Source organism: Micropterus dolomieu, linkage group LG06 (assembly GCF_021292245.1).
Source record: "Micropterus dolomieu isolate WLL.071019.BEF.003 ecotype Adirondacks linkage group LG06, ASM2129224v1, whole genome shotgun sequence".
Taxonomy (NCBI): Eukaryota; Metazoa; Chordata; class Actinopteri; order Centrarchiformes; family Centrarchidae; genus Micropterus; species Micropterus dolomieu.
The window spans coordinates 12,554,539-12,567,038 of record NC_060155.1 but is presented as its reverse complement, the minus strand read 5'-3'; the positions used below and the strand labels follow the sequence as shown (position 1 = coordinate 12,567,038).

General features: G+C 37.0%; 1 protein-coding gene across 1 annotated transcript; it reads right to left on the bottom strand.

Moving 5' to 3' along the window:
• Positions 1-2,778: 2,778 nt before the first annotated feature.
• On the bottom strand, positions 2,779-12,402 carry cdk5 (cyclin-dependent kinase 5). Its single transcript, XM_046051530.1, has 12 exons — positions 12,206-12,402; positions 11,783-11,871; positions 11,621-11,688; positions 11,451-11,511; positions 11,313-11,369; positions 11,025-11,120; positions 10,789-10,863; positions 7,703-7,799; positions 5,705-5,774; positions 5,439-5,499; positions 5,264-5,344; positions 2,779-5,034 (listed from the first exon to the last, which is right to left on the bottom strand). Exons 1-12 carry the CDS (start codon positions 12,240-12,242, stop codon positions 4,948-4,950), a joined length of 879 nt encoding a protein of 292 aa, XP_045907486.1. The 5' UTR covers positions 12,243-12,402; the 3' UTR covers positions 2,779-4,947.
• Positions 12,403-12,500: the final 98 nt, after the last annotated feature.

Here is a 12,500-nt window from a genome sequence, read left to right as displayed (position 1 = left end):
TTTACACCAGAAGAAACTTTCTATCTGGGTGGACCGTAAGTGTCTTTGAGTTTCTGGTGAATATGACGTGACTGACAACTAAATAGACTTTATTAGATACAAAATAATTGCCTCAAAACATCAAAACCACCATGCACCTCAGCCCCATTCAGTTCAGATGATTTATAACGGAAATGCATTGTACAATTTTACCATTGTGTCCTTTTATTATTATTATTCCGGAAACATGTAATAAGTCACAAATAACAGTTTGTGATGTACAAATGATCAAGTATAATAAACTCTATATATTTACCCATCTTACTCACGTACACAAATTTTCTTCTTCTTATCTCCGTGTGAGTCTACTTCTCTCTATTGTTAACGTTCACTCCTTGACACTACAGTTATGGACTTGTAGGTACATATCCTCACTATAAATACTTGAGAATTCAGAGGACAGAGTTTCAGAGGTTCAGAGTTGTTTTTTTTTATGTGAAATTTTCAACTATAATGCCAATCAAGTAAATGGTGTTCATAACACTGTAGCTTTATTAATCTATTGTCTGTGTATTAGATGACTGTTGATGTGAAGCACAAACCCTCTTGGAGATCAGCCATCACTTGAAAGCCAATGACCAGACATCTATGGTGGCGACTACCTTTTATGGCTTTAGTTTTAACTACACACATTTCACCGCTCCGGCATTAACAGGAATAAGAGAGATCACCTCGCTAAGAGACTTTATCCGAATGGAAATGTTACCTTTCAGGAAATAAAAAAGGGTGAATCAGTGGCGTTGTGTCATGAGCAATAAGTGCACTGAATCAAATACAACTTTTATCAAATTGACATAAAAAAATATATATTTGATTTGGAATCCCCATTTTCAATTCATGACATATTCAACAGCTGGAATGGATGTAGGCCGAACAGCTGAAACACAGATGTATGTAATGACGACTGTATATTAACAATCATTAACCAAATAAAGGGACAAAAATGCCAATTCATGTTACACAATGATGCTATTCTAATGATGCTGCATTGCCATGATGACTTTGAGTGTGTGTGTGTGTGTGTGTGTGTGTGTCATGTTGCCAGGTTATAAAGCATCAACATGACCCAGAATTTAACACAAACTGTGGTTGAAGGATTTGTGAAATTGTTCTGGGTCTTTACCTCTCTCTCCCCACCCCCTGCCTTACTACCAGTCAAAGAACAGCAGAGTGTATGTGAACTGGCAGAAACTATTAACTGTTTGTGCTCATTAAGTAGTCCTCAATTGATATTTACCACATAGTTATGACCAAGTAGAAAACAGTATTCTATATAGTTCTGTCACCAAACACCTACATTTGAACTATTTTATTCTGACAGTTAATAATTTGTCACATCACTCATTTTCTTCCTTGCATGACCATTGCGTATTCCTATTATCTCTGGTCTCTTAATGTTATCTTAGCCATGCTACTCACTTTGTAAGGTCTAAAATGTACTTTTGGAGCCAGATGAATCAAAATGGTGTTCTCTACATCATGTGATACGACATCTTGAATCTTTATAACATACAAAAAAAATCCTCCTCAAACCAGGCTTGGGATTATGCAATACTCAAAAAGAAAGATGTGGAAAAACTGCAATATCTTTCTGTCAATTTTTATGGATTGAATAAACATAATGTGGCTTGAAGTGAAACTAAAATGTGCCTTCAAGACTGGTTCTTACAGGTAACATCAAGATTTTCATGTGCACAAACATCTGGGGAACAGAACTTGCTTCATCTGGCTCTACGTGCTTTATGTGCATTTTATTGTAGATATGTGATTTTAACTCTGAACTGTATATTAAATAGTTAATACACTCTTAACTATGTGTAACGTAATCAGTCTTAAGTCAAACTGTCATGGGTGTTTCATGTCACTTTACTGACAAACCAAACTGCATGCCAGTTTAAAGGCCCTGAAAACATATGATCTTAATCACTGTGAGCGATGGGATCCGACCATCGATTGAATTAAAGAAGATGGGTGGGGCTCATTTGGAAACAGCTTGTATTACAGAATTGCACGCACCAATCAGAATTTTGGTGACCTGAGTTGTTTTTCACTGTTACACTTTGTTTCAAAACCAAGTTTTCAAGGGCTTTAAACAAACTTGACACCTAGTTTAATGAAACCACGCAGCCTAGCCTGGTGTACACTGAAGCTGACAAAATAAAGCCAGAAAGAGGGTGAGATCTATTCTACTGGATTCTTTTTTTCTTTTCCATTTAAAACATTGCTCTTACACAACATAACTAACAAAGATGTTGTCAAAATGCTTAAACAGTCAAGAAGTGTAAATCATTTTCTAAAAGAAAAGCTTGTGACAAAATAAATCTCACCAGAAACTCTATTTAGTAGCTGTTGTGGAGCTCTCAATCATATCACACAATCTTATTAAGCAAATTGTGTTTACCCAGTGGTGAGATTTTGTCAGCTACTAAGAAATCAAGCCAGCATGAACGAGACGAAGTCCTTAAATTGCACATAAACATATAGAAATTCAAACATCCAACCATGACAGCTGGGCCAAGTCCATCTGATGAGGAATACTGTGATCTAATCAAGTCTAGAACATCTACTAAATGGACCTTGTGTTAAGTTTGTTCACCAAGAATGAACTCCCAATGTCAAAAGCAAGCATGTATTTATATCTACTTTGCTAAATACTGAGTCATTTTGGCTGAAATATACACAAAAAGAATCACTAACATCTGTCCCAAATTCTACTGACAAAAGCAAAGACACTAAAAGTGCAAAATCCACTTTTCATTCAAAATTAAATTTGAAGCTGCATAAAGTAACTCTACAGAATTTTGTCTGGAATGTCCTGTAATCACAGGATAATGAAATACTGAGAGAAAATGTTTGTGTTTTTTCATTATAACCACACAAACACACACACAACCTGCTAAAAAGAGCCTGCTAAATGCAATAGATGACTTTCATTAAATCATTCAAAATGAGTTTCTGTACCAAATAAAGTTGTTCTACATTTAAATGTATACAAAAACATGCGCAGACATTCCATCATTAATAAATACATGCATCCATTATCTTGTCTTACATCAGCACAATGAAAATAAATCCTTTCCCTGTTAACACAGCTAATTCAAACAACTCATTATGTAGGCCTTTATAGGATAAGTAGCACTGTAACAATCTGGAGTAAAATAACACTGCAAGCTGTTGACCATGTTAATATAACAAGTAACCAAAATGGAAACAGCTAATGGTGCAAAACAATCATATGAAAATACAGATTATCAGTGGATTATCTGGATTTTTGTCCTCTCTAATTTAACTATTATAAAAGCATTTCAGAAAAACTAGGACATAAATACAACAAAAATGAAAAAAGATAATGTGTCACTAATGGTCCACTAGTCATTAATACACGTGTGTGTGTGTGTGTGTGTGTGTGTGTGTGTGTGTGTGTGTGTGTAACTATATATAGTTATATAGCTGTCAGTGTTCAAAATATTTGATAATATTGATAACTAAACGATTAAAAAACTGTCTATTACAAAGTGCACAAAGAGACATATTCAAAAAGGGGAAATAAAAAGCCTGAGAAAAAAAAATTATAAATTAACTTTCAATGCTATTATACAATCTTGTAATAGGTAGTGGGACAGTCGTACTGTTGGTTTATGAAAAATCAGTATTACAAGCCTGTAGTCTGTTCTGGTCAAAAAAAAAACAACAAAAAAAAACACAAAACAGTGTATTTTACAGATCTGTAATTGTTTCCAGGAAAGAAGTATGTTATATGGTACTAATTACAGTGAAAACAGAGAGAGCGTTCAATTGGTGCATATTTACTACCAATATTTACTCAGGTCAAATTGGGTCCTTTCAAAGAAAGAAATTAGTACCAGATGACATACAGTAATTCTATTCCTAGGAAATTATTCGGAAATAACAGACTTTTAAAATAAAGTGTGAAAAAAAAAATAAAGAAAACATTGACTTATGCCTTAACAATTTTTAAATTAATCATTCACTTATAATTCTAAAACTGACAAATCATCAATTTACTTTTGCTTTGAGATGGTAACTTTGTAGCATTAGGAATCTGCGGTCTCCACTCGACCAATGTTTGGGTATATTAACTTATAACAGATGTATCTGTACCAGAATATATTGTGGCTGAGAAGAAACAACAAACTGCAGCACAGAAATACCAAAGGTATGTTTTACGATAATTAATAATTAATTGAAAAAATTGTGTTGCCATTAAATAGTCTGTCCTCACATATCTCTATCACAATTATTTAATAATCAAATTTAAGTGATCCTCACTAGACATGCTTGTTTATGCTCTGTGTTTATGAAAAAAAAACATAATTTTGGCCCATATAACATCATCACATTTTCTAAACTCTCAATATTGTAATAGCATCTAAACTCCTGTATCAGTCGGGCTACAGTTTGCACCAAACTTAAGACTTTTATTAATGGAAGCAAACTGGCAAAACACTTTACAATAGGAACAGAAACCGTAATGTTTGGATAACTGATGCAGTGTGTGCTAGCACTTTGAATTTTTGGTATCCAAAATGTATTTACCAAATGAGATCAACACAGATTCATGATTCTTTCACGAACAATGGACTTCTTGGTGACAACCATTTCCACAGGTATAAAATGTATTCAATGCAAAACACAGTGCACCCTCCCAAGCTAGTGCTAATTAACTGGTAGGCTTATATGTACCAAATTAAACAGCAACTTAAAAGAACCTAAAACCTTACAGAGCCACTAGGATTTTGTTCCACAAAGAGGCACAGCAGAATTAAAGCAGGGGAGTGTTTGAAAACCGGTGAGGGATTTGCCTTGTTGGGGTTGGTCCTAATGACACAACAGAGGGAAGGATGATTGATTCTGGCTGCTGCGGGTCAGTGAGAGGCAATTTAGCTTTTAGGGTGGGCAGAAATCAGCAAAGTAAGGGTGCTGCAAGGCCTCTTCTGCAGAGATCCTCTGGACCGGATTACATTTCAACAGGTTCTGGTTGAAACCAAAGGAAACATTTTAATAAGTGAACAGCAATATCAAATTTCATGCAAGCAAAATTGTATATTAGCAACATCTGGTACAGGTCATTTAGGCTGAAGTTACTGATCTGTTTGACAGAATTTGTTCTGATAATTGAATAAATGTATGGGCTCATATGTATCTAGAAAGCCAAATATTACTCAAGAGCCTCTTTTGAGGCAAAATTTGAAAGTGAAAGTACCTGGAGAAGATCCCGTCCTGTGCTACTTAGTTTGGGAACCACATTCACCAGTGAGGTGGTGGCTGGATACATGGGATATGGCTGCAGGTAGAAAGAGAAGCAGTAAAGAATAACACAATGTGTATATACTCCATCTACTGTGGGTCTTCCAAAATAAATGACATGCATAATTTACCTTGTAATCAGGAAGTTTTGTCATTGTCTGCCACTGTTCTTCAGTTGGTGTCCCCAATAACGTACCAATAGTTAAAGAAAACCTTTTTGCAACAGAGAGGTGTGTCCAACCTGTAAAGACTTACTGTTGGTTAATCAATGAGCACATGGTCGATTAATAATTCTGCCTGAAGAAACCTATGTGGTCTCAGAGTTGCACATACCAAACTGTTTACGTGGAAGAGCTGTGTGTCAATACCTACAAATAATGACAAAAAAAAAAGATATCTGAAGATTCGTTTCAACTGGTCATCCACATCGTTCCCGGGGAATAAAGGCCTTCCAGCATTAGCCAGCTCTGAATGACACATGGAATCAAAAAGAAAGATAGATAGATACATTATATATCTATATAGATAGATACACACACGAGAAACTTTATTATTTTTTATTAAAATTAGCATATCGTGCAAAAGTTCATTTATTTCAGTAATTCAACTTAAAAGGTGAAACTAATATATTATATAGACTCATTACATGCAAAGTGAGATATTTCAAGCCTTTATTTAATATAATTTTGATGATTATTGCGTACAGCTTATGAAAACCCAAAATTCAAAATCTTAAAATTAGAATATTGTGAAAAGGTTCAGTATTGTAGGCTCAAAGTGTCACACTCTAATCAGCTAATTAATCCGGTTCCTGAGCCTTTAATTGGTCTCTCAGTCTGGTCCAGTGGAATTCACAATCATGGGGAAGACTGCTGACCTGACAGTTGTGCAGAAAACCATCATTGACACCCTCCACAAGGAGGGAAAGCCTCAAAAGGTAATTGCTAAAGAAGTTGGATGTTCTCAAAGTGCTGTATCAATTAATAGAAAGTTAAATGGAAGGGAAAAGTGTGGAAGAAAAAGGTGCACAAGCAGCAGGGATGACCGAAGCCTGGAGAGGATTGTCAGGAAAAGGCCATTCAAATGTGTGGGGAAGCTTCACAAGGAGTGGACTGAGGCTGGAGTTACTGCATCAAGAGCCACCACACACAGACGGGTCCTGGACATGGGGTCAAATGTCGTATTCCTCTTATCAAGCCGCTCCTGAACAACAAACAACGTCAGAAGCGTCTTACCTGGGCTAAAGAAAAAAAGAACTGGTCTGTTTCTCAGCGCTCCAAAGTCCTCTTTTCTGATGAGAGCAAATTTTGCATCTCATTTGGAAACCAAGGTCCCAGAGTCTGGAGGAAGAATGGAGAGGCACACAATCTAAGATGCTTGAAGTCCAGTGCAAAGTTTGCACAGTCTGTGTTGGTTTGGGGAGCCATGTCATCTGCTGGTGTTGGTCCACTGTGCTTTATTAAGTCCAGAGTCAGCGCAGCCGTCTACCAGGACATTTTAGAGCACTTTATGCTTCCTTCAGCAGACGAGCTTTAGGGAGATGCTGACTTCATTTTCCAGCAGGACTTGGCACCTGCCCACACTGCCAAAAGTACCGAAACCTGGTTCAATGACCATGGGATTACTGTGCTTGATTGGCCAGCAAACTCGCCTGACCTGAACCCCATAGAGAATCTATGGGGCATTGCCAAGAGAAAGACGAAAGACATGAGACCGAACAATGCAGAAGAGCTAAAGGCCGCTATTGAAGCATCCTGGTCTTCCTTAACACTTCAGCAGTGCCACAGGCTGATAGCATCCATGCCACGCCGCATTGAGGCAGTAATTCATGCAAAAGGGGCCCAAACCAAGTACTGAGTACATATGCATGATTATACTTTTCAGAGGGCTGACATTTCTGTATTTAAAATCCTTTTTTTTTTATTGATTTCATGTAATATTCTAATTTTCTGAGATTTTGAATTTGGGGTTTTCATAAGCTGTATGCAATAATCACTGAAATTATATCAAATAAAGTCTTGAAATATCTCACTTTGCATGTAATGAGTCTATATATTAGTTTCACCTTTTAAGTTGAATTACTGAAATAAATGAACTTTTGCACGATATGCTAATTTTTTCGAGTTTCACCTGTATCTCTCTCTCTCTCACTCACACAGTTTATATGGACATGCAGGAACACAAAATAAACTATAAACAGCATAAATAAACAAAGCATTATGCATACAAATATACTATAGTAGTGATTTAACGTGCCCTATACTTAAATGGATTCATCATGATTTTTATTATTAGTTTTAACAGTATCCTAGTCACACTAGGTAACAGAACAAAGTTAGAATGACAACAATAGAGTAACTTACATACTCATTTATATCAACAATCACAAACAGACCTGCAAATATGCATCCAGCAGACCACATGTCGATTGAGGTAGAATAAAGTTTAGCACCAAACAGCACATCTGGAGGCCGGTACCACAATGTCACCACCTACATAGAAATCACACAGGATAGTGTAAGAATTAGACCAATTATCACAGCCAAACTGGCGTTAACACAACCGTTCAGGCATTCAGCACAATGACCGTTCTCTGGAGTGGGTGTTATTTTGTACGGACACTGATTTCACAAAGAAAGGGATTTGGCAGCACTGTCACTAACGCTGCAGTCAGCTTACATCAGCCATCTGGTTTCCATTACAGCTTCTTGACATTTTAACAAACTGCTGCTTTATCAAGTGTTGAGTGTTTTATAGACATCTCTCCAGGTTATATTAAAATTTGTTTGGTGACGTGCACTGACAAGAGTAGAAAGAATAAATTGAAACTATAGAAAAGTTATTTGAACGTGTGGGCTGACTGAAATCAGTTGGAAGTGCTTATGTTTCCGCTTGAAAAGTTTAAAAGTTAAACTCTGTACAGATGTTAATTATGTGACCACCTGCTACATAATCTCTACTAATTTATCATGAGTCATTTTTACAGAGAAGCATGATGTAACGTTTGTGGATCCTCCAACCGGAATGACACTGATGTGCTTTAAAAATTCAGAGTTCATTTTTTATTTGCGATGTTCAAAAAAGGGACGTGCAAAGACGACATGAATGGAGTGTGTTCTGATGCCTTGCGCTGTGTGTCACTTAAGAAAAAAGTAAGAACTCTGATGAACTCACCATACTATCATAAGAACTTTAGTCTGTATTTATTTTATGCTGCACATACTAAAATACAGTATATCCATATACTGTGAAATAACGGTAGGATTGTTCGTTCCTTGTTGCTGAAACAGTGCCAAGACTCTCAGGGTAATACATCTTCTGAAATGAAATGACCTTTTAAAATGACCTTACTTCAAATTCTCAATGCTTTAAACTCTGTTCCCCTCTAGGTTTTCTGTTTATTACATTTTCAGATCAGTAGTGTCACCCTGGGTCAAGTGCCCCCTCATGAGATTGGGCTCGCCGGGCCCTTAGGTCAGCCAACCACAATCAGTAAAACTATCTGAGACTTGCCTGTCATTTCTTTGATAGCATCAGCAACAACAAAACAAATCAAACGCCACTTAAGCCACGTGCTGCTGGACCCTCTCTCAAGTCTTCCTGAATTAGCTTACAAAGTTTGGAAGAATATCTGGCTATAAAGTCCACCTTCAGAAAAGTGAACTCATGGCTACTACTTCTGTGGATGGGTTGTATTTTGGGTCACCCCCCTTTAAACTCAGCCCTACAAAATGTAGACATCTAGGTATATGGATTACACAAGATCACAAGGATCTCTATAAGACTAACGATCAGCCTCTATTATCCAATCTTAAACAAGATATTGATTGCTGAGAAACTTTGCCTCTTTCTCTCAGGGGAAGAATCAATATGATTAGGATGAATGTGGTCCCTACATTTCTCTATTTATTTCAATATCTCCCCATTTCCAACTGTCTTTTTCCCCCTCCTCATCAATATTCAGATCTCAACCTTTATAAATAATTAAAAGCAACATGGAATAACATTCTGCAGAGACCCCGCACGACTGGACGTATGGCAGATGTGATGCACTATTCACTGGGCAGACAATAGTAGAGCACTGCTGTATTGGATGAGGAGTGATGTCACAAGCCCTGATTGGATGGTACTTGAGAGGGCTTCTATCAGATCTACTTCCTTGGTAGTTTTACTTTGCTCTACATTACCATTTAAACTGCCCATATCAACCTTCACCTGTGACCCAATTGTTATCCATTCAAGATCCAAAAAGATGATACAAATCAAATTATAAGCAGAATTTATACATCACTCACAACCAGTTTGGACTCTCTCACAACTAAATGAAAAACTAACCTAAACAATCACAGCTGCAGTCTGGAAAAAAAAAAAATTAGAGAATTCAATCCTCCTCAATATGCCTTAGACACACTATAACTCGGTTTAAAATTGTTCAGTCTTCACTGGTCCAAAGATAGATTATCTAAGATTAAGGCACACTTGGACGCTACATTTGATAGATGTAAACAAGCTACTGTCACATTAATACATATGTTCTGCTCATATCCAAAGCTGTATAGATTTTGGCAATGCATTTAAACCTTCTCTAGAATATGCAATTAACAGTAGACCCATCTTCATTGATTTCTCTGTTTGGTGCAGCCCCAGTAAATATTCATTTTAATGAGTGCAATATGAATTTGATGGCCTTTTGCTATCTGTTGACCAGAAGACTTATTTAATTCAAAAGGAGGGATTCTCTCCCTCCAATTTATAGCCAGTAGATTAGAGAGGTCATTTGTCATGTCCACTTAGAAGAAAAAATAACAAATAAAAAATCATACTTACCATTTTTGTATAGATGTCTGGCTGTACACAAATTTACCAGTGGTCTAGCTGTTGGGGGACAGAGGGTTTTGGGGTTGATGGACTTGACTATCCTAAATTCATGTTGTGTTTGTATGCTGTGATATATTTGAAAATAAAAACCTTAATTAAAAAAAAACAACCCATTCTGCTGTGTTTTTCTCTCTTCCATCATTGCTTTCACAGCTTAACTTCAGGGACTGAGACCATCAGCTGTTCACATGAATAATAAGAGCACAAATAAGTGCATTTCAATAACCTAAAAATAAATTGTGGAAGAGGCCACGCATCTGGCATTGTTATTGCAGTTTGCTGTTTAGATGTTACTACTGTGAAAAAGCCTGAAAACCTTTTATTATTATTATTATTATTATTATTATTATTGATGACATACCATTCGGTATATTTTTAACATGTGATTTGGGACCTTGGTTACGCCGATGAAATGCAACTTCTTTGAATGCCTGGATTAAAGATTACACATCTCTTCATATTGTTCATTAGCACCAATATGCCACTATGGCAGTCAGAATGTTCAGAAATCAGTCTCTGACTTGAATTGAATGTGTCAAAAAAATGTATATATAAATGCAATTTCACACTGGTTATATATTTTCTTAATTAAGTACAACCTACCTCTGCTGAGTAACACCTCACAGGAATGCCAAAGGCTCGAGCCAACCCGAAGTCAGCCAGCTTCAACTCCCCATTCTACAGACAGAGACACAAGTTATCTTCCCAGATGCTATTAACACACAGACTAATGCTACTACACTACCGCCTTTACAGAACTGAGCCAAATGTCTTACAACACACAACAATGAATACTTACTAGCTTTTAAGTCAAAGTCCAAATGCACCTAAACACTCACTCTGTTTATGAGGAGATTCTGCGGCTTCAGATCTCTATGAAGAACGTTTCGACTGTGACAGAAGGCAAGGCCTTTCAACAGCTGGTACATGAATGACTGCGTCGGGGAGTGAAAGACTGAGTTTAGAGACAAAACAATCTTTATGCATTTAATTCATAATGTTGACAAACAGAGGCCAAAGATGATGCTATCTAAAAACCAAGCTATCTATGCATTATGCATTTAAGCAACAAGTCTGCCCTTGGCTAGATTATCTCTCATGAGTTATCAAGGATGTTTTTCTCCCACCTTCACAGTTTCAGGATCCAGATCTCCATTGCAGCTGTCAAAATACTTTTTCAAATCCTGCAGTTGATAAGAGGCACACATTAGCTTTAGAAGGTACACTTTAAAACTTACTGTAGGTTTGGAATGACTCTATCTCACCTGATCACAATATTCAAAAACCAAGGTTAACTTCTTGTCACTGTGCAATACATCATGTAGTCTGGAGAAGAGAGAACAGCTTTAAGTTAATGTTGACATCAGGGTTACTTGCAAACTGCTTGGCATTTTCCCACATAACAAGTTTAATTCAGTGTGGGCAGCAGACTTACCTGACAATGTTTTTATGCTTTAGTTCCTTCAGAAGACAGATTTCTCTCAAAGCAGAACTTGGCACCCCCTGAAATATATGACACCCAGCTTGATTAGCACTAGCATGCTAACAACTGGCTTGCAAACAATAAAATGAAAATTACATTATTCTGAAAACATACCTCATCGTCATCGTCCAACCTGACCCTTTTCAAAGCCACAATTTCGTGAGTTTCTCTGTTTTTAGCCTTGAAAACGGTTCCATACGTACCTACGGATTGATAACGATAAGTTAAACCATAGTGATGAATGGCATAACGTTAGCAACATTAGGAGGTACTAACATTAGCTAGCTACTTAGCTAGCGTTCACATAGGAAAAAACGGGTAAGCATAAATCTGTGGACAGACCTTGTCACTAACACATACTAATATAACTGTAATTACATACAGTTTGTATATGGTTGACTAACGTTATAGAATTAATTAACGCAGGCACAAAGCTCACATTCTAGCTAGCCATTCGCTATCCCTGCAACTACACTAATGTTAGTTTAGCGAAGCAGGCTAGCTAACATTAACTTTTAAAAAACGTATGAAACGTACCCTCTCCGATCTTTTCAAGCTTTTCATATTTCTGCATGTTTGGCCAGTGAAGCCGGCCTTGACCAAGCTAGAAAACCTACGACTGTTTAAAGCCCCAAATCGGGGTTAGCAATGTTGACAGCTAGCGTTAGCTTCAAGCTATCTGCACTGCTCCTTGTCGGTCTACAAAGCCTGTCTTGTTGGTCATCTAGAGGCCAAAACATGAACTGCAACACTCTTGAAACCCAGGCCAAAAAGCCCTAAAACATTGCTCGATAGCATTGGCAATATGATGTTTTTTGACATTTTATGAGGG